The sequence below is a fragment of the Cuculus canorus genome, chromosome Z (genome assembly GCF_017976375.1).
Source record: "Cuculus canorus isolate bCucCan1 chromosome Z, bCucCan1.pri, whole genome shotgun sequence".
NCBI classification, from domain to species: domain Eukaryota; kingdom Metazoa; phylum Chordata; class Aves; order Cuculiformes; family Cuculidae; genus Cuculus; species Cuculus canorus.
Genome location: NC_071441.1, coordinates 28,924,105 through 28,949,342, shown reverse-complemented (window position 1 = coordinate 28,949,342; position 25,238 = coordinate 28,924,105). Strand labels below are relative to the sequence as shown.

At 40.0% G+C, this 25,238-nt stretch overlaps 1 protein-coding gene across 1 annotated transcript in view; it reads left to right on the top strand.

The window, feature by feature from the left end:
- LOC104058397 (guanine nucleotide-binding protein G(q) subunit alpha) overlaps nt 1-25,238 on the top strand; it is a 138,068-nt gene that overhangs the window by 37,867 nt on the left and 74,963 nt on the right. The window contains exon 2 of the mRNA XM_054053895.1: nt 583-767. Within this exon, the coding sequence (XP_053909870.1) occupies nt 583-767 (185 nt within the window). The remainder of the gene's footprint in view (nt 1-582; nt 768-25,238) is intronic.

Genomic DNA, 25,238 nt, shown 5'->3' with positions numbered 1-25,238 from the left:
GTATGAGCCACATTTTAATTAACTGTGATATCACCTTTCTGAGGTTAAAGTTTGCAGGGCTGTAATTGTTACACTACTGGCAACAAAAAACTACTGCTAGCAACAAAAAAACATCAAAACCAAAACAAACAACCCCCCCAAACCATCAACTGAACCAAAATACAAATATATATAGTGGTTGTATGTGGCATACCATGACATCCTGAAAGATGACCAAGGAAGATAATTTTTTTCTTAACTTCCTGAGTTTTCATGATAAGATGTCTCGTAGTAATTACATGAAGTTAGATGTTTCAGACAATTATTTCTTCAAGAATGGAAGATTTTTAAATATGCAGTCATATGTCTGTGTTTTGGAGTTTTCTCCACCCAGTTTAGTTGTTAAATCAAAATACAAGTTTTAATTCAGTAGTAATTCAGTTGCCGCTGATGCTGCTATTTGACACCGAGCTCGTCCTTGTAATTACCTTGCCAGCGCTACTTGATGCTGTTCAGCCCTGTGCTAAGCAAGCTGTCCACATTGTGCAAAAAGTCATGTTTGTATCCAGTGGCTAAAGAATATCCTTCTTATTTGTCTTGCAGGCACAGGAGAGAGTGGCAAAAGCACGTTTATCAAGCAGATGAGAATCATTCATGGATCAGGTTACTCTGATGAAGACAAAAGGGGCTTTACAAAACTGGTGTACCAGAATATTTTTACAGCAATGCAGGCCATGATCAGAGCCATGGATACCCTCAAAATCCCATACAAGTATGAACATAATAAGGTGAGATTTTTGTTTATTTCTGTAGCAGAAGCCTTTTACCACTTTTTATTTTAGGGAATATACTGAAAGTATAAAAAAATTGTCACACAATACTGGCTTTAGTTCCCTGCCATTTAGCTGCTTTGACGACACAAAGGTGCAGCTTGCCGTAAGAGACCTGCTCTTAACAAGACTGCCTGGAGGGTTTGTCACAGGGCAGAGGTTTAATGGCAAGCTGCTGTTTGTAACTTCAGTTACCCTTTGTCTTTTCCTCCCAGGCTATTCTCTGGCCATGCACAGTTAAGCTATTCCTCCACTCTGTAACAGAACCTTACTGCTTAAGGTCTGCCATTAACTATTACCTGTGGGGAAAAAAAAATCAAATTATTAGAAAAACAGGTGAGGATATCTGTGTGTGAATGTATTGTGAAATAAAAGTCGATAAAAGGCCTTATTAGTGATATTCAGAAGGGCAAAATACATTTGAAAAGTTTGGAAGATTGGTCTCAGAGTAGCTTGACTTCTTTGCAATTTCTTTTTTAATATTTAGATTTTAAAAGAAAGATAAGTAAAATAATTTAAGCATTCCATGAAAGAGAGCAGAACACTTAGTGTTTACTTGAATACATGGTAAGGCAAAGGCTAGCGTGGCTGTATCTCCCACTTCTTGTCGCAGGAGCAGTATGAGTTTAATAACTGAGAACTTGTTGTGATTTTTAACGTTGAGCCATTATCAGGAACTTTATCAGATGAAGAGTTTAAAATCTCTCACAAGTGGAGGGCTTACCTTTCTTGCAGTCTTGTGAAAGAGCATTTAATGATACTTTAGTAATCTTGGATAAATACAATTATTTACTGATCCTGGATGAAAAGAATACTCTGAATAACTCAAAAGTTCTTTTATTCTAATATTTTTTTTCAAATATCAGCTATCAGAGAGAGCAACATCTGCAATAAAAAAGTAAATTTCTGTTAATTGGGGAAGACAGGGCGAAATAAACTTAAGATGAGAATCTTTTGTGTCTACATATATGAAGTTCCATTATTAAAAGTGATCTGCTATATATCTAATGTAGAAGTAGAAAAGATAAAGCTTATTTACTAGGTTAAAGAAGCATTGTTTCTTCAGAGTCATCGATGGTCATCATTTTGTTGGTTACATAATGTTGCAATAGCAAGAGTCTTGCAGGAGTCAGTGTTTATGCAGTGGGAAGTCAGGAGGATCCTGTCTGTCAAAAATCCATGTTGTTATCCTATTTTAGTGGTGGGTGGGGGATTTTGTCCACTAGAAAAGTTTGAAAAACTTGTCCTAATCGGAAAGAGACTGTTGGACTTCCTAGTCTGACTACATGCCAGCATCCTTCACAAAATAAATGTGCAATTCGTATTGAAGAGAGCCGCATTTGCATGTGTATCTTAGCCTTTTGGCTGCTTTTGCTGTTTGCAAAGCATAGAGCATACTGATTAGAGAAGTTAGTTGATTATGGAGCCCAGTAATTTTTTTCTTCAAAATTGATATTGATTGTCATTTTGGCTTAGTATCTGGAAGACAGGATTTTTTTTTTTCCTTGTGTTATGGTATGGAGTATATGTTCTCTAGTTATTGTTTAAAGTAAGAGTACGGAATTTATATAATGTTGTTATATAGTTTGAGTGAGTTGGTTAGGTTTGGCATAGCTATATATGCATGGCCAGTGCTGTTCACTTTCTGTATTTAAAATAACTTCCCTGAAAGTGAGGGTACTCACCTCCTTCATAAGCATTCTTATTGATTTCTAGTAGGGCTACATGTAGAGTAAAACAGAAGTTACCAACTGACAGGGTCTGGAAGCAGTTCCTGTATGAATTCTTTTGGAAATAGAGGGAAAACTAAACTTGCTACAGCATTGTGCCAGAGCAGAGAAGATTGCAATCTTCTTTGTGTATGCTTTGTATGCAAAGTTACTTCACTTTAAGGCAGTGAACACTAATCAATTGGTTAATCTCCATTTTTTTAAGGACTGTTGAAAACAACCTCATTAGCCTAGCAGTCTAGAAAACACAGGAAGGGCACTTCCTAATAATTTTAATCTCCTATCAGGAAGTCCTATCTCTGGAGTGAATATCTCAAAGTTTGAGTAACAGCTTATTTTTAGAACAGCAGTTGTTTTGCACAATAGTGCAGAAAACTGCAGTTCAAGCTGTGATGTGGTTGGGTCTAAAGAGAAGTGACCTATTCTCTTTTTTTGTTTTCGGTCAAATTCTTCATGTTCTCTGATAGACTTTAAGACTACAGTGGAAGTGCTTTTCTCGTTTTGCACGAGTATTCTTACCTTTAGCTGGGAATTATTAAGAGTGGAGCGCATCAAATCTCTGAATGCTGCTGGAATTTGAAGTGAATCATAGCATTGTAGCATGGTTTGAGTTGGAAAGGACCTTAAAGCTCATCCAGTTCCAACCCCCATGCTGTGGACAGGGACACCTCCCACCAGACCAGGCTGCTCAAGCCCCCATCCAGCCTAGCCTTAAACACTTCCAAGGAGGGGGCATCCACAGCTTAGCTGGGCAACCTGTGCCAGTGCCTCTCCACCCTCATCATGAAGAATTTCTTCCTAATATCTAATCCAAATTTTCTTCAGATAATGTAGTGTCCACTTCTCTTTTTCTATCCTTTCAATTGTTTTCTTTTTTACATGTCTGATATTGCTGAAGGTGGGGAGTAAATGTGGGTGGCTTTTTCTCGTTGTTTAGAAGCTCTGCCAAATCTATTACTGTACTAAACAAACGAATCTGTTGCTATACTAAACACCAGCTACTGCTGTTACCCTGTACTATTCCCTTTCAGTGTAACTTGAAAAGACAAGTTGCTGCTCTGCTCTAGCAGGCTGTATCAGGAAGGTGTCACTCCGTGGTGATGTAACAGGCAGAAAATCTTACTTGAAGTCCTATGCCTAAGTCTTCATGTAAGACTCCGTAAATGTTCATGAAAAGATAACTAATGCGAGTAACAGAACAGTCTATAGAGTTTTTAAAAAGGTGGAAAACATAAAAAGCAAGTTTTATTGTAGACCTAGGTGTCTGCTGTTAAAAGCTTTTTCTGCTGCAGTTGTTTCTGTTTATGCCTGTTCCCTTTTGTGAATGTTTTGTATTAAAAATAAGCAGATATAAGAAATGTTTTCAAAGTTCAAAATCATACCGGCATTATCTTCTAGTCCATGTTAACCTTGTTAGCTCAATTCCAAGTCAGACAAATCCACTGGAGCAAACAAAGGAAAATAGAGACAGAACGGGTCAGCAGGAGTTGGTATGGAGTAATTTTTGACTCTGTTTATTGCATAAATTTCTATCTCTGGTAAACAGTTGGAGGTGTTAGTCTTCTGAGTCTCTTTGAAGGTGAACAAACTTAAATTGGAGGAAAAGGCCTCCTGCATATATTTTGCTTAATACACAAGAAGTGTGAAGGAGTGAATCTGGAGCAGTAGTGTGCAAACACTGGGAAGGTTATTGACTGTGAGATGATGCAGAACGTGTGAGATTTTTGGCCTTTTACGAGGCATGTGTTTTGGGGTTTTGTTGCTTTGTTTTTGTTGTTTGTTGGGCTTTGTTTTGTTTTCTCTTAAAGCAAGTACTACATTCTTGGGGTGGTGAAATGAAATGCTTATTGGTTTGGAAAAGGGGTAATCAAGTGACTCTTCAAGCACATGGAGGAACCTGAACAATGCCATCTGCAGAAACAGTGTTTTACAGTGTCTTAAACCTGGAGCAGTAGGCTTAAAGCAGGTTAGAAGAAAAAGATTTATACTAATAGTGTTAGTATTTAATGTATCAAGGTGCTCAGTTCATGAAGTACCCTGAAGTGTTCTTCTTTAACCACTCAAACCTAAAGAAGTTGTACGATAAGTAGGAATCTTGCAGAAGATGTAAATGTTTCTAAGGCTGGGAAGCACCAGATGCATTATTTTGGCAAGAAATAGATTGATGCAGAACTGGCCAACATGGAAGAGAATGTAATTAGATTTAAAGTTTGGTGGTCCTTCAACAACATGGATTCAGATACAGGAAGTGAAGATGGCTTTTTTCTGGAGCAGTAAGGTGAGGTAAAATCCATCTCCCTGAAAGCTGTTTCCTCCCATGATGACAGTGATCAGGAGGCTTTAGGGGCTCCAGTAAAGTGAGGAACAAGTGCTTCCTGAGTGTTTTGTATAGAGGGTCCTTTGTGAGGACTTTGACAATCCTAAGCCTCTCCCAGCTGTGGTTCTCATCTTTTTATCAGTCTCCTTCTGTTAGTCATTTATCCTTCCTGTGCTCTGCCTATCTGCCTGGCACCTCTCTAGCCTTGCATACATTTAACCTCAGGAGGTCTTTTCTTTCTTATTTGTGGCCTGAACACTTTTTTTTCCTACTCTCTACTTTGTTCTTTTCCTTTATATTTGAATAAAAGTAAAAACAAAAAAAAGCCCCAAAACAAAAGCTCTCTACATACAGTAATTTAAAATCGTATCCTCTTTCTACTAATTGACTTCACTCAATTGCTTGCTCTCTGTTCATAGCAGAGCTCTCTTACATTTGTCTGTATTGCTTCAGTGGATTTATAAGTTGCTTGTTTCCTCTGTTATATTCTGCATGACTGTTTTCATACTTTATGCCGAAAGAAGTGGGAGTTTTAGGTATTTTTCCAAGTGTAGGGGGAAAAAAGGATTATATGTCAGAAGTAACGTAGAAAGCAGGGTTAAATCTTCCCATGAAGACCTAAGAATATAGTTACTTAAAGTAAACATAAAGGCTCTTTCTTTCTGCAGTAAAATTATAGGTAATTTGACTGACATGAAATGAGGAAGCTGTCTTAGCCTGCAGTTCAACATAAATTTGAAAACTAAATTTACTGCTCTTCAGAAATAGTATCTAAAATTTAGTTTTCAAATTTATGTTGAACTGCAGGCTAAGACAGTAAAACTAAATTTACTGCTCTTCAGAAATAGTATCTAAAGATTTCTTCATTCCTCCTTTTATATTTCATATTAAGTGAGGCTCTTTATTTTTTTTTTAAATATGACATTTTAAGTGATTAACTGCCCTTTACTAATGGGAAGTGATAAGTCATCTACAAAAACACAGACATCACGCCCCACAGGAGTGTTTTGTATTTACAGTTCCATCATCTATCATTAGAGCATACTGTTCCTGCTAGTGTGGAGAACGAATGGTTGATAATGCTTGCAGATTCTTGTAGATTTTTTGATCAGTTACACACTGGATAAAGGAACGTAAATACAGGAAAATAGGCTTCTAGCATTTTATTTTTGTTTCCTTTCTTCCTGACTATTTTACTGTAGGTGTTTTTGTTGCATAGTTACTTCGTTTGCAGAGCATATTGTGTGTGAAAGGAAAAACTTCTGTGAGCGTGTTCTCTGACAGAGAAAATGTGAAATACATACAGAAGCTGCCCTGAGTATAATAGGAGTTTGGTGTTTACTTTAAGGTAATGATATTCTATACTCTTATTTCATTCATTTCTACAGAAGAAGTGCTAAAGTTATCCAGCATTTGTATCTGAAGCCATTTTAGATTGATTTGTCCAATTTCAGAGGAAAACTTTTTGGAAATATTTGCTTTCTACTGTAAACTTTTCTGGGGAGCCTGGATCCAGTTATTTTGCAGTTATATTGTCTTGAATGACTAAAAATTCTTGAAATCACATGTGTTCCTTGTTTATTTCTGGTAACACATACATTGCTTGAAATCAGGTTTACTGCAGTGGATTAAGAAATCTTCACCTAAAATGAGCCATATTTTCTTGCAGGTTTTGTCAGTCTTTTGTTCAGTTAGCACTTCTGAATTGGTAGAAGTTATAATGTCAAAATGTTATAACGTCAGATGCAAGAAGGCTCTGTGTTATAATAAAACTCAGCTCTGGCTTAGAAAATAAGCTAACATTAAGCAAAAGATTAAAAAAAAAAAAAAACTACAAAAAACCCACAACAAAAAACCCCAAACCAACAAAACACAACTCCCCCCTTTTTTTTCCTCAAGAGTGGTTGTTTTGTTGATGTGGGATGTATTGCCCAATAGAGTTGTACAGAGTGTTCCTCTGGTGCTCTGTTTTTTCTGAAGGAGTGCTTTGTTGTTTTTTTTTCTCCCTGGCTAGAGTAAGCATAAAATCTGCAGGTGAGGAGGTGATTGCGTAGTCACACTTGTATCAACCTGATCACACTTCAGACTGTGGGCCCATGTAGCTACAATTTTAGACTTTATTATTCACTTTGACTAATTGCATAGAGGTGAGACATGAGACAAAAGTCCAGTGTTTTGCTTCTGGAGGAGGACATTGACAAAGGCATATCTAAGCATGGTTTTAGTTGTGTTTGTTTTTTTTTCTAATAGCTTTTATAACAATCACAGTCAAGGCTGTGGCTGCATGCTTGAGCTTTGTCAAAGAAGTGTACAGACCTTGACTGTAAGCTACTTAACGTTATGGTGGATCTAAAATACAGGGTAGGTAGAAGGATCATTTATCATGAGCAAGTCATTTCTGTGAACAGTCTTAAGCATGTTGAGGGTGGTAAAACAGTGGAACAGGTTGCCCAGAGAAGAGGTAGATACACTGTCCCTGGAACCATACAAGGTCAGGCTGGATGAGGTTCTGAGCAACTTGATCTAGTTGAAGATGTCTCTGCTCAGTGTAGGGGGATTGGACTAGATGACCTTCATGGTCCCTGCTAACCCAAATCATTCTGTGCTTCTGAGAGAGCTTAATATTGAGTTGGAGGGATAGTAACTACCAAGAGTTGCTTTTAATCATTGCTAACAATTCTCTAACTCTTATGTCTCTTTCCATTTCCTTAGTCCCTACCTTATAGAAGAGTTTGTGGGCACTTGGCTAGAGCAGGTGATACTGTGCGAAAGCTGTAATGATTAAGTTTTTTTTCTTCTTGTGAAATAAGGTTGTTTTACTGCTCTACAAGAGCTCATGATGTGTGAAGACATTCTTTGCATCTGGTCCCCAGTCTTTATCCAGCTGTTTTTTCAACTGTAAACTAAATACTACCAGTTGTACAAATTAGGTGAAAAGGTAACTGCCTATCACTAGAGCATATAGAAGCCTTGGGCACACTGGCCTCCCTCCTGAACTTGAGCACAGTCACCTATTGGGTGGTAGAACAGAGAGGATTTGCCACCAAGGAAGAACCGTTGGCATGGTTATTATATAGGCCTCATAAATCTAATTATGGCATTCAGGGTTAATTATACCACTTCACGGCTATTTTGATGTTTGATTCTCTTTATCCAGGGAATAGAAAAACACAGGCATAGTATTTAATGTTGTCATTATGTAGTATCTGTAATCTACAGAACTTTTACTCAAGTTGTAGAAAAGCATCATCTTGATTAGAAAAACAAGTCTCCTGTGAGACTTTCCAAAGTCTACCATTTCTAGAAACACTATGTCACATTGCCCCCTCCCACACCAGCCTGTGCCTCTGGTACCGCCTACAGTAGTGGGAGCTGTGCACGAGTCGCAGAACTCCTTCACGTGGTGGCAGAGCTGAGGGAGGAGGTGAACAGGTTAAGGACTATCAGGGAATGTGAGAGGGACATAGATCTTTGGAGCAGTGCCCTCGCACAAACCCGGCAGGCTGCTGGAGCCAATGCGGCGGAGCAGCTCAATCCTATAATCTGTGAGGCAGGGGGAACAAGAGATGGGGGATGGCAGCAAGTTCCTGTCTGGCGCAGGAAACCTGCTCCCCCCACCCAAACAACTAACCCCCAGATAGCCCTCAGAAATAAATATGAAATGCTGCAGGTGGAACCTATCCCCCAGGAAGAAGCAGAGGAAGAAGGAGATGGTCCCCACAGCCTAGAAACATTCCCTAGGCTCCAGCATCTTCGGAGGGCCCTAAAAACATCCTCTGTCAGGAAAAAGAGGAGAGTGATCGTCTTAGGGGATTCCCTTCTTAAAGGAGTGGAGGGACCCATCTGCAGACTGGACCAGCTCCACAGGGAGGTCTGCTGCTTGCCGGGGGCATCAGTGAGGGATATCAATAGAAAACTCCCTTCCTTGGTGAAGGAAACAGATTACTATCCCCTGTTAGTATTTCAAATAGGTAATGGTGACTTACAGCGCAGAAAGCTGAAAGCCATCAAAAGAGACTTCAGGGCTTTAGGGAGGATGATGGAGGGCTCTGGAGCACAAGTGGTGTTTAGTTCTATCCCAATACTAAGGAATATGGAACAGGAGGTCAGGGACATACAGCTGATTAATGCCTGGCTCCGAGCCTGGTGTGAGGAGAGAGGCTTTGGCTTCTTTGATCATGGGGTGACCCACCCACCCTCAGGTTTTCTTACTAGGGATGGGTCATACTTGTCTCCAAGGGGGACTAAAGTTATCTCTAAAAATCTAGTTAGGCTCTTAAATAGAGCTTTAAACTAGATGTGAAGGGGGAAGGGGAGGAGACCAGGCTAGTTGGGAATGAGCCTGGAAGTGGGAAACCGGCGGCTGAGAAGTGGTGTGCTGGAGAGGACCACCAGTACACCACAACAGGCAAGTGAGGGCGAGTACAAGTGGGGACAGTAAGGATGAAACTGGGTCTGTGGAATTAGTTATTCCAAGGGCCAGTCAATCGAGAATAAACTCTCTTCCCTTTACGAGGGCTGAAGGTTCATCAGCCCAGCTGAAGTGCATTTACACCAATGCACGCAGCGTGGGCAATAAGAAGGATGAGCTGGAAGCTGTTGTAGGGCAAGGTGACTATGATGTCATTGCCATCACAGAAATGTGGTGGGATGACTCGCATAACTGGAGTACAGATATGTTGGGATATAAACTCTTCAGGCGGGACAGGAAGGAAAAGGAGGCGGGGTAGCCCTCTATGTTAAAGAGTGCTTTGATACTCTTGAAGTGGATTACGGTGAGGATGGGATCGAGTGCCTATGGGTTAAAATCAGAGGAGCCCACAAGAAGGGGGACTTCGTGATAGGAGTCTGTTACAGACCACCCAGCCAAGAAGAAGCAGCTGATGAGCTCTTCTGTAAACAGCTGGGGACAGTCTCTAAATCTCTGCCTCTTGTCCTTGTGGGTGACTTTAACTTTCCGGATGTCTGCTGGGAGTACAATACAGCAGAAAGGAAACAGTCTAGGAGGTTCCTGGAGTGCATCGAAGACAACTTCCTTGCACAACTGGTTAGCGAACCAACAAGGGAGGGTGCCTTCCTAGACCTGCTGTTTGTGAATAGAGAAGGTCTTGTTGGGGATTTGACGGTTGGAGGACGCCTGGGATTAAGCGATCATGAGATGATAGGGTTTTCAGTTCTAGGTGGGATAAAGAAGGGGGTTAGCAAAACAGTCACATTAAACTTCCAGAGGGCAGACTTTGGCCTGTTCAGAAGGTTGATTAGCAAAGTCCCGTGGGAAACAGTCCTTCAGGGCAAGGGAGCCTACGAGGGTTGGGCGCTCTTGAAAAATGAAATCCTAACAGCTCAAGAGCAGGCCATCCCTGTGTTCCGGAAAAGGAGCCGGCGGGGGGAAAAGCCAGCTTGGTGGAGCAGGGAGATCTCAAGAGGTGTCAATAATAAAAAGAAGCTCTTTGTGCTTTGGAGGAAAGGACAGTCATCTTGGGTGGACTACAGGGACGAAGTGAGATCGTGCAGGGAAAAAATCAGGACGGCCAAGGCCCAACTAGAAATAAAACTCGCTAAGTCTGTGAAAGACAACAAAAAGTCTTTCTACAAGTACATTAACAGGAAAAGGAGGACGAGGGAGAATATCCAGTCTCTATTGGATGCAGAAGGAATAACAGTGACAGGGGATAAGGACAAGGCTGAGGTACTTAATGCCTTCTTCGCCTCAGTCTTTAATAGCAAAGAAAGGGGCTGGAGAACAAGTCTTACGAGGAGCGGCTGAGAGAGCTGGGGTTGTTTAGCCTGGAGAAGAGGAGGCTGAGGGGAGACCTTATTACTCTCTACAACTACCTGAAAGGAGGTTGTGGAGAGGAGGGAGCTGGCCTCTTCTCCCAAGTGACAGGGGACAGGACAAGAGGGAATGGCCTGAAGCTCCGTCAGGGGAGGTTCAGGTTGGATATCAGAAAAAAATTCTTCACAGTAAGAGTCATTGGGTACTGGAACAGGCTGCCCAGGGAGGTGGTGGAGTCGCCTTCCCTGGAGGTGTTTAAGGAACGGGTGGATGAAGTGCTGAGGGACATGGTTTAGGGAGTGTTAGGAATGGTTGGACTCGATGATCCAATGGGTCCTTTCCAACCTGTGATTCTGTGATTCTGTGATTCTGTTTACAAATCCAAGAGTTAGAGGGGCAGATTGAGGCTCCCATGATCCAAGAGGAGGCGGTTAGAGACTTGCTTGCCCAGCTAGACTTCCACAAGTCTATGGGGCCGGATGGGATCCACCCAAGAGTATTGAAGGAGCTGGCGGATGTCCTTTCCAAACCCCTATCCATCATCTTCCAGAGGTCCTGGCTGACTGGGGAAGTTCCACTGGACTGGAGGCTGGCTGATGTTGTGCCCATATACAAGAAGGGTTGCAGGGAGGATCCGGGGAACTACAGGCCTGTCAGTCTCACCTCAGTGCCAGGGAAAGTCATGGAACAGGTAATCTTGAGTGCTATCATGAAGCACATGCAAGAGAACCGGGTGATCAGGCCCAGTCAGCATGGGTTTACAAAAGGCAGATCTTGCCAAACTAACCTGATCACCTTCTATGACAAAATCACTCGACTACTGGATGGGGGAAAGGCTGTGGATGTAGTCTTCTTGGACTTCAGTAAAGCCTTTGACACAGTTTCTCACAGCATTCTGCTGCAGAAACTGTCAGCCTCTGGTCTGGACAGGCGCACACTCTCCTGGGTTGAAAACTGGTTGGATGGCCAGGGCCAGAGGGTGGTCAATGGAGTTAACTCCAGCTGGAGGCCAGTCACAAGTGGAGTTCCTCAGGGCTCAGTACTGGGTCCAGCTCTGTTCAATGTCTTTATCAATGACCTGGATGAAGGCATTGAGTGCACCCTCAGCAAGTTTGCAGATGACACTAAGCTGGGTAGAAGTGTGGATCTGCTGGAGGGTAGGGAGGCTCTGCAAAGGGATCTGAACAGGCTGGACCGGTGGGCCGAGACCAATGGGATGAGGTTTAACAAGGCCAAATGCCGGGTCCTGCACTTGGGGCACAACAACCCTATGCAGCGCTACAGACTGGGGGAAGAGTGGCTGGAGAGCTGCACGGAAGAGAAGGACCTGGGGGTGCTGGTTGACAGCTGACTGAATATGAGCCAGCAGTGTGCCCAGGTGGCCAAGAAGGCCAACGGCATCTTGGCTTGTATCAGAAATGGGGTCACCACCAGGTCCAGGGAGGTTATTCTCCCTCTGTACTCGGCACTGGTGAGACCGCACCTTGAATACTGTGTTCAGTTCTGGACCCCTCACCACAAGAAGGATGTTGAGGCTCTGGAGCGTGTCCAGAGAAGAGCAACAAAGCTGGTGAGGGGGCTGGAGAACAAGTCTTACGAGGAGCGGCTGAGAGAGCTGGGGTTGTTTAGCCTGGAGAAGAGGAGGCTGAAGGGAGACCTTATTACTCTCTACAACTACCTGAAAGGAGGTTGTGGAGAGGAGGGAGCTGGCCTCTTCTCCCAAGTGACAGGGGACAGGACAAGAGGGAATGGCCTGAAGCTCCGTCAGGGGAGGTTCAGGTTGGATATCAGAAAAAAATTCTTCACAGAAAGAGTCATCGGGCACTGGAACAGGCTGCCCAGGGAGGTGGTGGAGTCGCCTTCCCTGGAGGTGTTTAAGGAATGGGTGGATGAAGTGCTGAGGGACATGGTTTAGGGAGTGTTAGGAATGGTTGGACTCGATGATCTAATGGGTCATTTCCAACCTTGTGATTCTGTGATTGTGAAGAGCTTTAGGACACAGTGGAAATTAGATTTTTATATATGCCTTGTATTAGTGCCTATTTAGTAAATTTTGATTATTTTTGAGGTAGCCCAGTAAGTTCTTACTTACCACTGGTTTGACTTAGCTCTGTGCTTGGAACTTGAGAAACGTGGTAGCACCTACTACTCGGGGCTCCTTTAAGGATCATTTAAAGCAGAAATCTCTGAAGTATGAAACAGACATTCAAAAGTTTTCAGACCCACAAAATTTTCCTGAGTATTTTCTCTGACTACACTAGTGACTTGTAGTTGTGCAGAAACCAGACTCGTGGCCAATTTAAGAATATTGAGAGGAGTTCTGACACAATAGCACTATCTGCCACTTACTGAAATATTGCCTCTGAAGTGAGTGTAGATGCAAAGGTAATATCAGTTGCCAGTCCACTTTTTCAGTAAAAGAAAAAAATATATAGTTTGGATTGAGAGAGATTTTTTGGTTGTTTTTTTTTTTAACTGTTCGTTTGTGTTTATTAAGGGCACCAATTCTATTAAAAAGTACATTTCTGTGTCTTAAGCCAAAACAGCATGTATAGCAATATCACTTGGGTTAAGGCCAGACTAATTCATTGCGCCAGCCTCTGAAAGCTAAACTCAGTTCTAATGGGCACCCATCACAAGCAAATAGGGAGATTATTGTGAAAGCTTTTTTTTTTTTTCTAACCCTCACTCATAAAAACATGTCATCAGATAAAACTGATCTCTGGGACAGAATATTTTTGAGAAACTTCTAATGCACATTTTCATTATTTCTTTGATCCTGTGCAATTTTTAAAGCTGCATTTCTTCAAACTTTGGAAATCTTTTCCAGTCAAATTACTTTTTTAATTACTTTTTCTTATAAACCTAGATATTTCGAGTTTCCTTCCTTTGGTTATTTTTTCCTCCCTTCATTTCTTTTGCTTTTTCTGTCTCTCGAAATTTTAAATAGTGCCTTAACCTCTGAAAAGTAGAAAGAGTAAAAATAAAGATTGAAAATAAAACCATTCAAAACAGTGCATAAGGATTGTACCTGACACTGTAAATTCTCTTGGAGGAAGTAGTCTGCAAGTAAGAAGGCGGCACAGGACAGAATGAAATATGGTGACTTTTTTAAAAAAAAAAAAAAAAGATTTTATGCATGTTTTAGTTTCAACGTACGGTAATAATTTGGCAATTAACTTACTTTTGGAAAAGTTGGAGTTTTTTCAGTGACTTGCCACTTGGTAAGCAGATCTCTTCTGCAGTAAAAGAAATTAAGTTTTTTTTTAATTTTGATGATGGGGTAGCCGTTGATATTAGGCAGTGACATCACTAAAAGACATGAAAAATATTTGAGTAGTGCATGTATGTACTATGCATATATATACACACTGTGGTGTGTGCAGTATAAAATAGATTTTTATTAAAGTTGAAATTCCTTGTCTGATTCGAACTTGGACATAGGAGGAGAAGGTGTTTAAGGATGCGTGTAACGAAATTGGAGAATGCATGAATGGATACATTTCTTGGAGGTTGCAAAGGGGGCTGCACACTGAGAATAAGTGAGGTATTTCTGGAAGGGAGAACATAGACCATACGGGTGGTTTAAAAAGTTTTTGGTCAGGGAATTTCTAAGGACCCTTTTGTGATTTACAGGGTATATGTCTATTTGTGTAGGCCTGTTACTTTTCAGAAGAGTGTTCTTTTAGAATTTGTGTGATGATACTGTGTTGTGTGTAGTTCATGTACTGCTTGCAGCCCAGGCCTTCCCAGTCTTGGAAAGGAATCTAAACACCTGTTGGCATTTTTTCCAAGCTACTAATGGATAGTTATAGTGCCATGGACGGAAAAAAAAAGAAAAAATATTTTGTGACCTCAGTATCAAACTAATTGTGACTCGCTTTATTTCAAACAAGAAGTTGTTCTGCAGGGCAATATTTATAAATAAAACAATCCTAGTCAGAGATGGGCATGGCAGTAGAGCCCTGTAGCTCATGTCCTTCTTGTGTGATAAGCAGTAACTTGCTCTCACTGCCTTGGCTGTAGTGGAGTGCTCATTCATTGCATTGCAAAATGTTTTAAACAGCAGCTCCTTCCTATGAAAAATTACATAACTTTTTCTCATCTCTGTTTCAGAAAAGAAATGTAAATTTTAAATAAGTAGATTTTTGTGAATCTAATATTAATGAAAGAAGCTGTAGCTCCATAGTTTCCTGATTCCAGTGGGGCATGCTTGTGGTCTTACTGGTATGTTTTTGCCTATCTGTCCCTTTTTGGACATTCATAGTTTTCTGTTGTCTTCCTGTAGAGCTTCCTGTGCACTGCTGTCTGATGGTACGTATGAATCAGCAGTGTCTGTGGTGTCTTGCCTGTCTGACAAATACAACAGTTGCAACAACTGTATTTTTAATTTTTCTTTGCTGAAGTCAGTACCATTCAGAGTTACTTTTTTAATTCTTATTGGGATGCTTTTCCGTGATCCAGTACATGTTTTTGGATTTATCATCTACTGACTAGGATATGCACTAGAAAACAACCTTTTATGAACATTTCACAAGTAGATATTATAACCATCTGGGTGTACGGAAATAGACATCATCTGTGGAAACCTTGCCAACATAAAGTGCAATCATATTCTGGCGGTTCAACATTTCAGTGCAATTCTTCATTGTGCCCTGCATTACTGGTCCAAACTGCATGAGAGTTAGATTTTAAAAATCCCTTTCTCTTAGGAAGGGAATGAAAATTATACTTCTCATATGAAGCTACTACAATGAGAGGAAATTTAAATAAATATGCCTTGTAGGGGAATTGGTAGAAATGTGTTTGAAGGCAGTGATATAGTTGGTATTTAGTTGTCATATTGTCTGAGTTGTGAAGAACCTAATTTTAAAGTAAGGGTTAATCCCTGAAGATAGTTTTGTTTAAGTTTTGTTTAGTAATGCCACTGCAGGTTCAAATGGTCATTTTAAGTCATTATTCTTTAAACAGGTTTTCCTCAGTAGGGTACCATATAAGCTTTGTTTGTTTTTGCTGTTTCTTTGGGGTTTCTTTCTCCATTCTAGATGTACTGGTTAGATCACTTTATTTGTGTTTTCTTTTTTTGACCTTGAGTAGTCTTCCTGTCAGGTCTTGTGCAATTATATTCTCTGAAGAGTGTAAGAGGAGGGTAATAAGCAAGAACTGTCATATGGCTGTGTTTTTTACGTGGTTCCTATATTCGTTTCGAACTTCTAAACTTTGTGAAATTTGAGTTTCTCTGAGGAGTCTTAGTCTTCTCTAGCTGTATGGATCATGGAATTATGAGAGGATCATTATTTGGCAAAGCTTTTTATGGCTGGTCAAAATGTGGTTAAGATAGCTGTGGAGTTTTGGCTTCCTGGTTTAGTTGCATTTTCCAGCATCCACTTCACAGAGACAGGGTTACACCCGCTGTGAAGTTCCAGAGATTTTTACTACAATGCTTCTTAAAAATAAGTATTCCAAGCAGCTGAGGAACAGAACAGAAAACAATGCTGTAATTTTGGGTCTCCAGTTGGTGGCATTGCACAAGATAGAAAACACCTCTTCTAAAAGAAAGAAGGAACAGTAACCATCTCCTCCTTACAACGAGCAACACTGTAATGCATGCTTTTACTATGAAATAATTTTGTCTTAGCAACTGGAGTTCATAGATACTTTGAAAAGCTGGGTAAAAATGTGCCTAACCAGAACCACACCACACCCAAAATTCAGACATGTCCTAATTATGCTTCACTGCATCAGCAGATGAATGTAATGAAAGTAATAAGGATAAATTTTCACTCTTATGTTAGGGATGTTAGTTAGCACTGTTAGTTTATAAATAAAATCGGTAGCTAAGCAAAGCATTTTCCTCTGTGCTTCATAGAATTTTTTTCCTCAGCACAGCCAATTATAGAATAAGGGAAAGGCTGCCACCCTTTAAAATGTTACTTCTGTTTGGAGGCAGTCTTGCCATTCTAAGCATTATTATTCTTCTGTATTGTTTCATCTCTATGCAGAGACCCATGCTGTTAAGAGACCAGTGGGTAAGTCTGAAATGTTAATAACTAGACCTTATAGTGGAGAACAGTGCAGGAAGAGTGCTCAAAACTGTTACTGGGAGACTGCTTGAAGGTAGAGCTTTTCTTGCCTACTTTCCAGTGTGCTGGACTATAGCTCCATCCAGTGCCCCAGTCTCTGCACCCCTTGTCGTGCTTGCAATAGCACTCTTGCCATGAGCTGTCCCAGGATGACCCCACAGCTGATTTACAGCACAGTCATGAATGGAGAGCAGTGGTAGCAAGCCCAGCACATGCCACTGTGGATCCCCAGGAGCTACACAGCCCTTGAGCTAGGTTCTCTTGCCTGTGTGAATTAGCTGCAGTAGTCTGTAGAGATCCTGTCTTCAGTCCCTCTCACTTTCACTGGCTCGTGTGGCCACCCGAAAGTCAGTTTTACCAGAAGTGTTGAGTGTACCTCCTGAATCTGGGTAATTTGATCTATGTATCCTATAAGAGAGCCTTAATTTGTTTTACTTGCTTAATTTACTTAATTTTAATAGCTAGCATAGCTGCCAATAAGTAAATTGGAGCAGCACATCTATGAACCCAAATATGAACTTCAGATAAGACAACACAGCATTTAAATTAACTTTAATGTAATTTATTTTAAAGATGGAAAACTTTAAGCAAATTAATTTGAATATGCTGATTGTCTCTCTTTTTCTTCCTCTGATATCTGTATGAAACAAATTTTTTTCTCCCTTTGTAATATCGTTCTGTGAAACTGTTAATCATATTAGTTTGGGATTGCTTCAAAACCTGTAGGATTGCAGAAGTGAATACTGGAATCATGTTTGCAGTTCACTGCTTTGTGAAGGCATAGCATAGTGAAGTTCACTGCCACTGTGCAGGCATAGAGAAATACTTGCTCTGCAAACATGGCAACTGGTTTAAATAATCAGCCATGTGGGTTTGGGTTATGTTACCTATGCCCAAACCCAGGATCTCCACTCTTGCCTCCAGGCCTGTGTGGTATTCGTGCTGTGAGTGCACAGAGATGTGATTAGACCATCATGGGCTTTGATGAAAAAGGGAAATCGGAGTAGAATCCACCAGATCCATTATCAGCTGATGAAACATAGGTCAGGCCAAAGGATGTACTAGCTTAACTTGGAACAGTGCCTGAAGCTAAAAGCTTCAACAGTCAAAAGGTGATACATCACCACTTTATGCTTAACTCTTAACTCTTTTTGGTTTAGTTGTTTGGGGCTTGGGTTTTTTTTCACATCTTTTTCTTCCCCCACCCCGGCCCCCGAATCACTAGGCTGGAAAAGACCTCCAGGATCATTGAGTCCACCCCACACTGTATTAATTGTGTTGAGTGTGTTTTTCTGTATTGCTTGGCTAGCTTTCTGGGTTTGACCTTAGACCTCACATGCAACAATAAAACATTCCAGAAAATGTCAGTGAGTCAGTACTAGAGCCTTTGAGGGGCTAGTTTTTGATGTGCAGTAATTCAGTGGCTTCTCAGATATCCACTGGTTAAAACAAGGAACAAATGATTTCCCTATGCCAACTCAGAAAGTGCTCTACCTTAAGCAAAAGTAAGCAGCAAAAGTTTTGCTACCAGGTCTCATTTCTTTGAGACTTGTTTTTTTGTTGGAGACTTCCTTTCTCTTTAATGTAGAGGTTGATATTACTTATTTATCAACAAAAATAGGCTAGAAAAATCCCATTTTTTTCATCATAAAAAGTTATGTATATTTTCATCTGTGTTCTGAGATTGAAGGTATATACTGTTGCTTGTTCAGAAATTTTCTCTGCTCACTAATCTCTGAACAGGAACTTCATACATTATCAGAGACTTCATTGGTTGAGGGTTTTTTTACAGTGGTAAGATTACTTTGAAGAAGTGAAATTGCATATTGCGGATATGAAACAGCAGTGATTTAACTACAGTTCAACTTGTAAGGCAATTTATAAAGAACTGTTTCAAAAATAGTTTTATTGTAGTATTGACTATAAAAAGCAGGAGAAGAGATGCTAGCTTTAACAAATACAATTTTTCTGTGAATAATCAAAAGACAAGCTCCTGTAAATTTCCTTTAATCTGATGTGATGAATCTGATCTTTAATCTGGTGCTTCTTCTGGCATCACTTCTAAATATTTAAAAAGAAAATCTCCACTCTTTGCTAAAATATGTCTGATGGCATTTTAAAGCCTGTTTTTTTTTTATAGGCTGCCAATTGTACGGCCAATAGCAGTGTCTAGTCCCAGAGAAGGGCTTTTAATGTCAGTGTTTTTATTCCTTCATCTGGATCCAACAAGAGATAGAGCTGCTAGTTTCTCTTTCAGTGACTCTTCTCTCCCTTTTTTTGTTTCTTTCTTTCTCTTTTAGGGTTAGCAGGTCTGTCTTCAGTGAAGTTGTAACAAATGAGTCCTACTTTTGGAAACTGCAGAATTGTGCACAGTCAACTTGTAATAAATAAATGCTAATGCTTTCTATCATCATCGTGTTATTTTCTCTGCCTTACCACCTCTTCTTCTCTTTTTTAATGCACTTTCTTGCTTTTTAACCTTTCACTGTCACTGTTTCAATTATGTAAAAACAGAAGGTTGGGTTTTTGCAGCTGAATAGAAGTCAGACAAAAATTAGGAAGGCAAAGCTTGTTTGCCTCTTCCAGCGCTGCTATTTGAATGCTGTTAACAGAAGTGAATTTGTGCCCAGTAGATGGACAGTGAAAATGCAATGAGACTTCGGGACGATATCCCTTTTTAATTGCACTTCAGGAGGAGTCTGACTCAGCTAACTAGTGTTTTCCTCCACACCTTCTGTCTTGTCAGTGATATACGCCAGGATGTATTGGTAGGGCATCTGACATCCTTACAAATAGTACACAAGCATCTGTAGTCCATAGGTCAGCTAAGTTGGTTATACTGACAGTGGGGTGCACAAGGCAAGCAGACCAGGCTACCTCCGGCAGGAAAAATCTTGGTTCAAGAAACACCCATTTTTTATCTCTTTAATCTGCAATTAAGTACTCATCGTTTATGGGCCTCTTCAACCAAGATGCAGCTGCAACCCCAGACAGCAACCTGTGTTTCAGCTGTCATGAGATTTGCGTGTAGTTAACAGGAATGGGTAGTTTACTCCATAGCTTGCTGTCATAAAAAAACCTTTTCCTCTGATTTTACACAGATGATCTGCTGTAGGAGTTACCTGTGGCAGTTAAGTAGTATTTAGTCACTTATCCAGGAGCTGCAGTACCTGAATTTCAAATTGGGCAGAGATTGTAAAAGGCTTTCATATGCATTTTCCTCAACAAAGCAATGAAGATAAAAGATGTAGTTGAAATCATAACCAAAAATTTAAGAGCTCTTTCCCATTTATTTTGCCAGCATCTTGACATCAATTGTCCTTCCAAGCATGCTTTACAAGTCTAGTGCAAGTCATCGTGAAAAAAATGTTTTGAAAAAAACAACAACAACAACTAACAAGTATTCAAAGAAATCTTCAAAATTTGTAGTATTGAATGACATCTGGTCCATAATTATTTTTCTTCCCCAACAGTATTTTATGACTTAGCAGTAATTATGAGAGTCCAGTGGCTCTCCTCTTAATCATGTTATGAGCACTTACTCAAACTAATACCGGATTATTCATGTAAGAATACGTCAGCATGAATGAAGGCTGCATAATTAGGCTCAGTGTATTTGAAATGCTTAAAAGGCTGATCTCTAGCTGATTGGCTTCCTCTCCCAAACTATGGGACTTATTAAAGCCCTCTTTACAGGACAAGTGCATCTTTTTTAAGCTTAGTGTTACTGGCTGAATCTCTATCCACGACCACGATATGCAGTGTACTGCCCATGGTAAAATCTTTGCTCAGGAAACTTGTTGATTTGTTTATTTCTGTAATCTGCTTTTATTATATAGAGGCGAATTAAAATTGAACTTCAGCTTATTCTTCAGTATGTCATTTGGTGAGCTGCATGAAAACGGTTTTTGTAATACCGAATTTGCCCGCTCTCTGAAGCTTTACTTTGTAAAGCCCGTGAGGAAGAATTGTTAATATTACTGATTGTCTTACTCACTGAAATGAAAAGTAAGGGGAAAAGAAATATCCAGACAAAGGTTGCCAGTAATAAGTAGCTGAAATTGTTAGTTTTGTCTTTGGCAGTGGAATATTCTGTGACCTTTGTTTGAGTTGGTATACTTAATGCTTCATTTCCTTAATTGTATAAATCCATGGCATGATCCTCATGCTTGTGCTACCTTACTCCCTCTTTTCTCTAGTTTCTGCTATACTCTGAGGGGGGAAAAATTAGCATGTCATCATGTTGCCTGAGCTGATAAATTTTAGTCTTCTTCCAAGGATGTAACTGCCGAAATATTGTTTCCCTTTTAATTAAGGAGTAAAAAAGAAAGTTGATGCTTATGAACACGACAGGGTATTTTTGCTTACAGTCTGTGTAGACAGGAGTGTTTTATGGGGATTCTTCTCTAGAAACACATTGCTTCAGGAATAATATTGTCCCTTCTGGAACAATACTCGTATCCTAGAGTTTAGGTTTGGATACTTTATGGCAAGCAAACTAAGAATAACATTACTTAATGCATAGTTGTGTAACTGATGAGTCGCTGTCTACTTAATTACCTTGGGCTTTTTAAGTTTTATTCATTAATTTTCTGCAGGAATGAGTGATGAGACTGACTCCGTAGGGATGGAAATCAGAGACCTTTATTGCTCTTAGCGAGCTCCTTATATACACAGTGTTATGTTGTATCTAAAACTTGATGATGTATTGATTCAGGATGATCTGATAAATTCATGCAACACATTCCTTCAAATTCTTCACACCCATGTCCTTGTGCTAGTACTAAAAATCTATTGCAGCTCTATTTTGTGATGTAACATGCCTGACACTACTAGCGTCAGCTAACAAGCCACTCAAAGCAATCGAAGTAGCATTAGTGTGCTTACTCAACCAACATCCCAAATTTATCAGCTTTGTCAAGGCTGCTGCAGTTGATACTCTAGAGGCCAGTGCTGAGGCAGCTACAATTTCTCCAGGCTCCCAAAAATGTGACTGTACTCTCACAGTCAGCCCCAAATTGATGGATAGATCGTTTTTTTCTTTACTTCATTTCTTGTTATAAGTCATAATGAGATTGGGAGTTACTAGCGTAAGCCATCCAAGGCTACATGGCCCACCATTAAATTTCGACAGAATTCCTCCTCATACTCTGTCTCCATAAATCAGAAAAAAATTCTACAGGCAAAGCAACTGGAAAAGAAAAAGAACGTAACACTTCAGGAGAGGTATAACTATACCGGACTATAGGATTTCTATACACAGGTAAAGTAGCATTTGCATTCTGACCTTTTCAAGTGATGTTATAGGTATAATTATACATTACACAAGCATCCATTATTACTGAACTATTTAGCTGGAACCCATCTTGGACCACTGTGTGTAATGACACAAGCATATCCTCATCCCCAGGTTAACAATGGAAATGGACCTTCCTAATTTCCTTCCCAAGTTCTTACCATGACTTTCACTTGATTTTTATCTTCAGTCATTCCTGTTGACATGGTTTGCATATGTTTCACTATTGGAGGGATTAAAGTATCTCCCGGCAATTGTAAAAAATTCATAACATATTATACGTCAGCTAACCTATTTGCTGGTGTTTCTCCCTGTTCCCCCTGTTTTTGTTTTTGCGAAAGAGTTTTGATGGTGCAATGCATTCATTCTACAATTGCCTGTCCAGTTGGGGAATGTGGAATGCCAGTAAGGTGTTGCACTCTCATCTGTAAAAACTGTCAGCCCATTTACCGGTGTGGTACTACACTTAGATTTTTCCTCTAGACATTATTGTTGCCAAAAGGTTATCAACCGATGGCCTGGATGATGAGTTTTAATTTGTCCACTATTGGAATGACTGTTGTTTCAGGCTCTTTCCCATTTAAATCCTCTATCCAATCTCAACCTTTGATGATTAACTGTGCAAACATTTCTGCTCTTGTTACAATCATATTTGATGGCTGATTAGATAAATACTGCCATTCTATAAATTTTTAATTTGTCCAAATCGGTTTCAACCCATTGCGTTATTAACCGAACAGACTGATAAGTGTTATTGATGATCAAAAAACCGACAAGCCACCTGTATACTACACGATGTGCTTGTCTGTTTCTTACTGCATTTTCTATTTTTTTCCAACATTTGTTCTGCTTCCTTTGTTAGATTCCTTGGTGCTAACATATCCGTATCTCCTTTTTAACAACTCAAACAAAGCTAACAACGTTTGATTATCTACCTCTATCAAATTCCTGATCCAATTGATATTACCCAGCAAGATCTGCACATTGTTAAGCATTTGGATGTTAATTCTAAATGATGCCCTTTGTGGTTTGATGGTTTTATCCAAAATTTTTCACCCCAAATACATCCATGGTGCAACACTCCCCACCTTTTCTGGTGCGATTTGCAAGTGATGTTTTTGGAACATGTCACATAATTCCTGTTTATACCTTTCCAAGTTATCTTTCCCCACCACCAGTGTATTATCCATATAACGATACACTAATAGCTGTGGATATTTTTTCCGAAAACCTTGTAAGGCTTGGTCAACATAAAGTTGACACATCGTTGGTGCATTTTTCATCCCTTGTGGTAACACCACCCATTGATATCTCTATACCGGTCTCTGTCGGCTTGTTGTCGGAACCAAAAAGGCAAATTTTCCACTATTGCTAGGGTCAGTAGATATGGTAAAAAAAAAAACAAACAAGACTTTAGGTCAATAACTAAAATGTTCCAGTCTCTATAAAACCTTGAGGACTGACTAATCCTTCAGGCCAGTCTCTTTCTGCCATGACGGTGACATCCGCAATGGTGTCCACCAACATAGTTATTTGAATTGTTTGATTTTCTAATATCAATGTCACCTCATTGAGTTTCTAATGCCTATGCTATCTGTTTTTCTTGTCCTGTAGATCCTAAGCCTCCACTTGCTCTTTCTTTGTTTTCAGTTTGGGGAGCTTTACTTTTAAAGGTACTAATTGTGCTATTAGACTGAATGCCTGACACAGAGTAACAAAAACAAACATATTGGATGACCATCAAGTCGTCTATGGGCTTTTCTCTGAGTAATGGCTTTTTCAGTGTTGCCCAAAATTTGTTGTGCATCACTCCTGAGAGTAGGAGGTGCTGTTAAAGCCATGTCCCCCTTAAGAACATCAAATAATGGACTTAGTTCTGCATTAGTAATACCCAAATAAGGTGTAACTCGATTCATTGTTCCTAGGAGCTTTTGTAAATCGTTTTAAGTACTATTTGCAATTTGACTCGCTGAAGTTCAATTGTGGCATTCATAATTTTCCACTCAAGATATTTCCAGGTTTGAATTTTTTCAGGTGCGACTTGAAGGCCTGTTTTCTCTAATACAATCTTTGAAATGGAATTAATGGAGCAACATAACTGCTTTGAGTGATATACACAGGTGGGAAAGGAATATAACCTGTAGCTTGTATTTGTTGAGTAAAATCAAAATTAATAACATCAGGTTACACAAAAAGACTTTGCAAAGTAACATTCAAATGACCCACTAACCAAGCACTTAAACCATTACTGATAGGACCAAAAGCCTGGAACTATACCTTGTGAGTGCATTAATCCCTTATTTTGGTTTAGGAGGCTGTGGAGAAGATCGAAGCAGGAGCATTTACTGTTGTCACGTGTCTCCACCGCGCGCTGGGTTGCTGGTTTCCTTGGTTCTTTAATGTTAACGGTTTACCCCCAATATCGTATTTGGAACAGCATTGATTTGTAAAGTGACAACCGTTTTGACATTTATGGTAACGGTCCAGGCGTTGTCGAGTTCTTGGCCCCTTTTGTCTGTCTTTACCTGTATGAGAATTCTCAAGGCTGCAAATGCATTAACTTTGCTATTCCTTTGCAGGTTTTTAATCTCAGAGGATACTCCTTTTGAACTCTTAAATCATGCTCTCATTAGTGTCTGACTAAAATCCCCTTTATGTTTGTCTGCACTAGGACCCAGCAGTCGCTGATCTAAGAAGGGACACTGGAATGCAGAGTGTTCTTCATAAATTGTTACTCCCCTAGGGAGAGATAAGGACTCCCAAGCTGAAAGAAAAAAACCTTCAGATTCAAAAAAAAATAAAGGGGGGGGGGGGGGGGGGGCGGGAGGAGTAGGGAGGGGAAACTCAGACACAGCCACAGGGCTGGCTTTTTTTCAATTTTCTTTTTCTATTTTCTATGGTTTTTTCTATTTTTCTCTTTTCTATGTTCTGTTTTCTATTTTTCTCTTCTTTTGAGAGCTAGCTTAATATATACCCATACAATGTTGTTTATGACCAGTCAATAAGGATAGCACGATGGTATGAATATTTAAACTATACACGGAACCAAACACATACAACACTTAAAATATGCACATGTATTATAAAATAAGGTTTGTATCAATTGTTTAAGAGGTAATAGTCTTTGGTTGTTACAGCATTTTCGTGGCAAAGGACTATTCTGTGGCGGCTGTGAGTTATGCATGCATGCGATGGAGCCGGAGGCTGCTTAAAGCACTGGGGTGGTG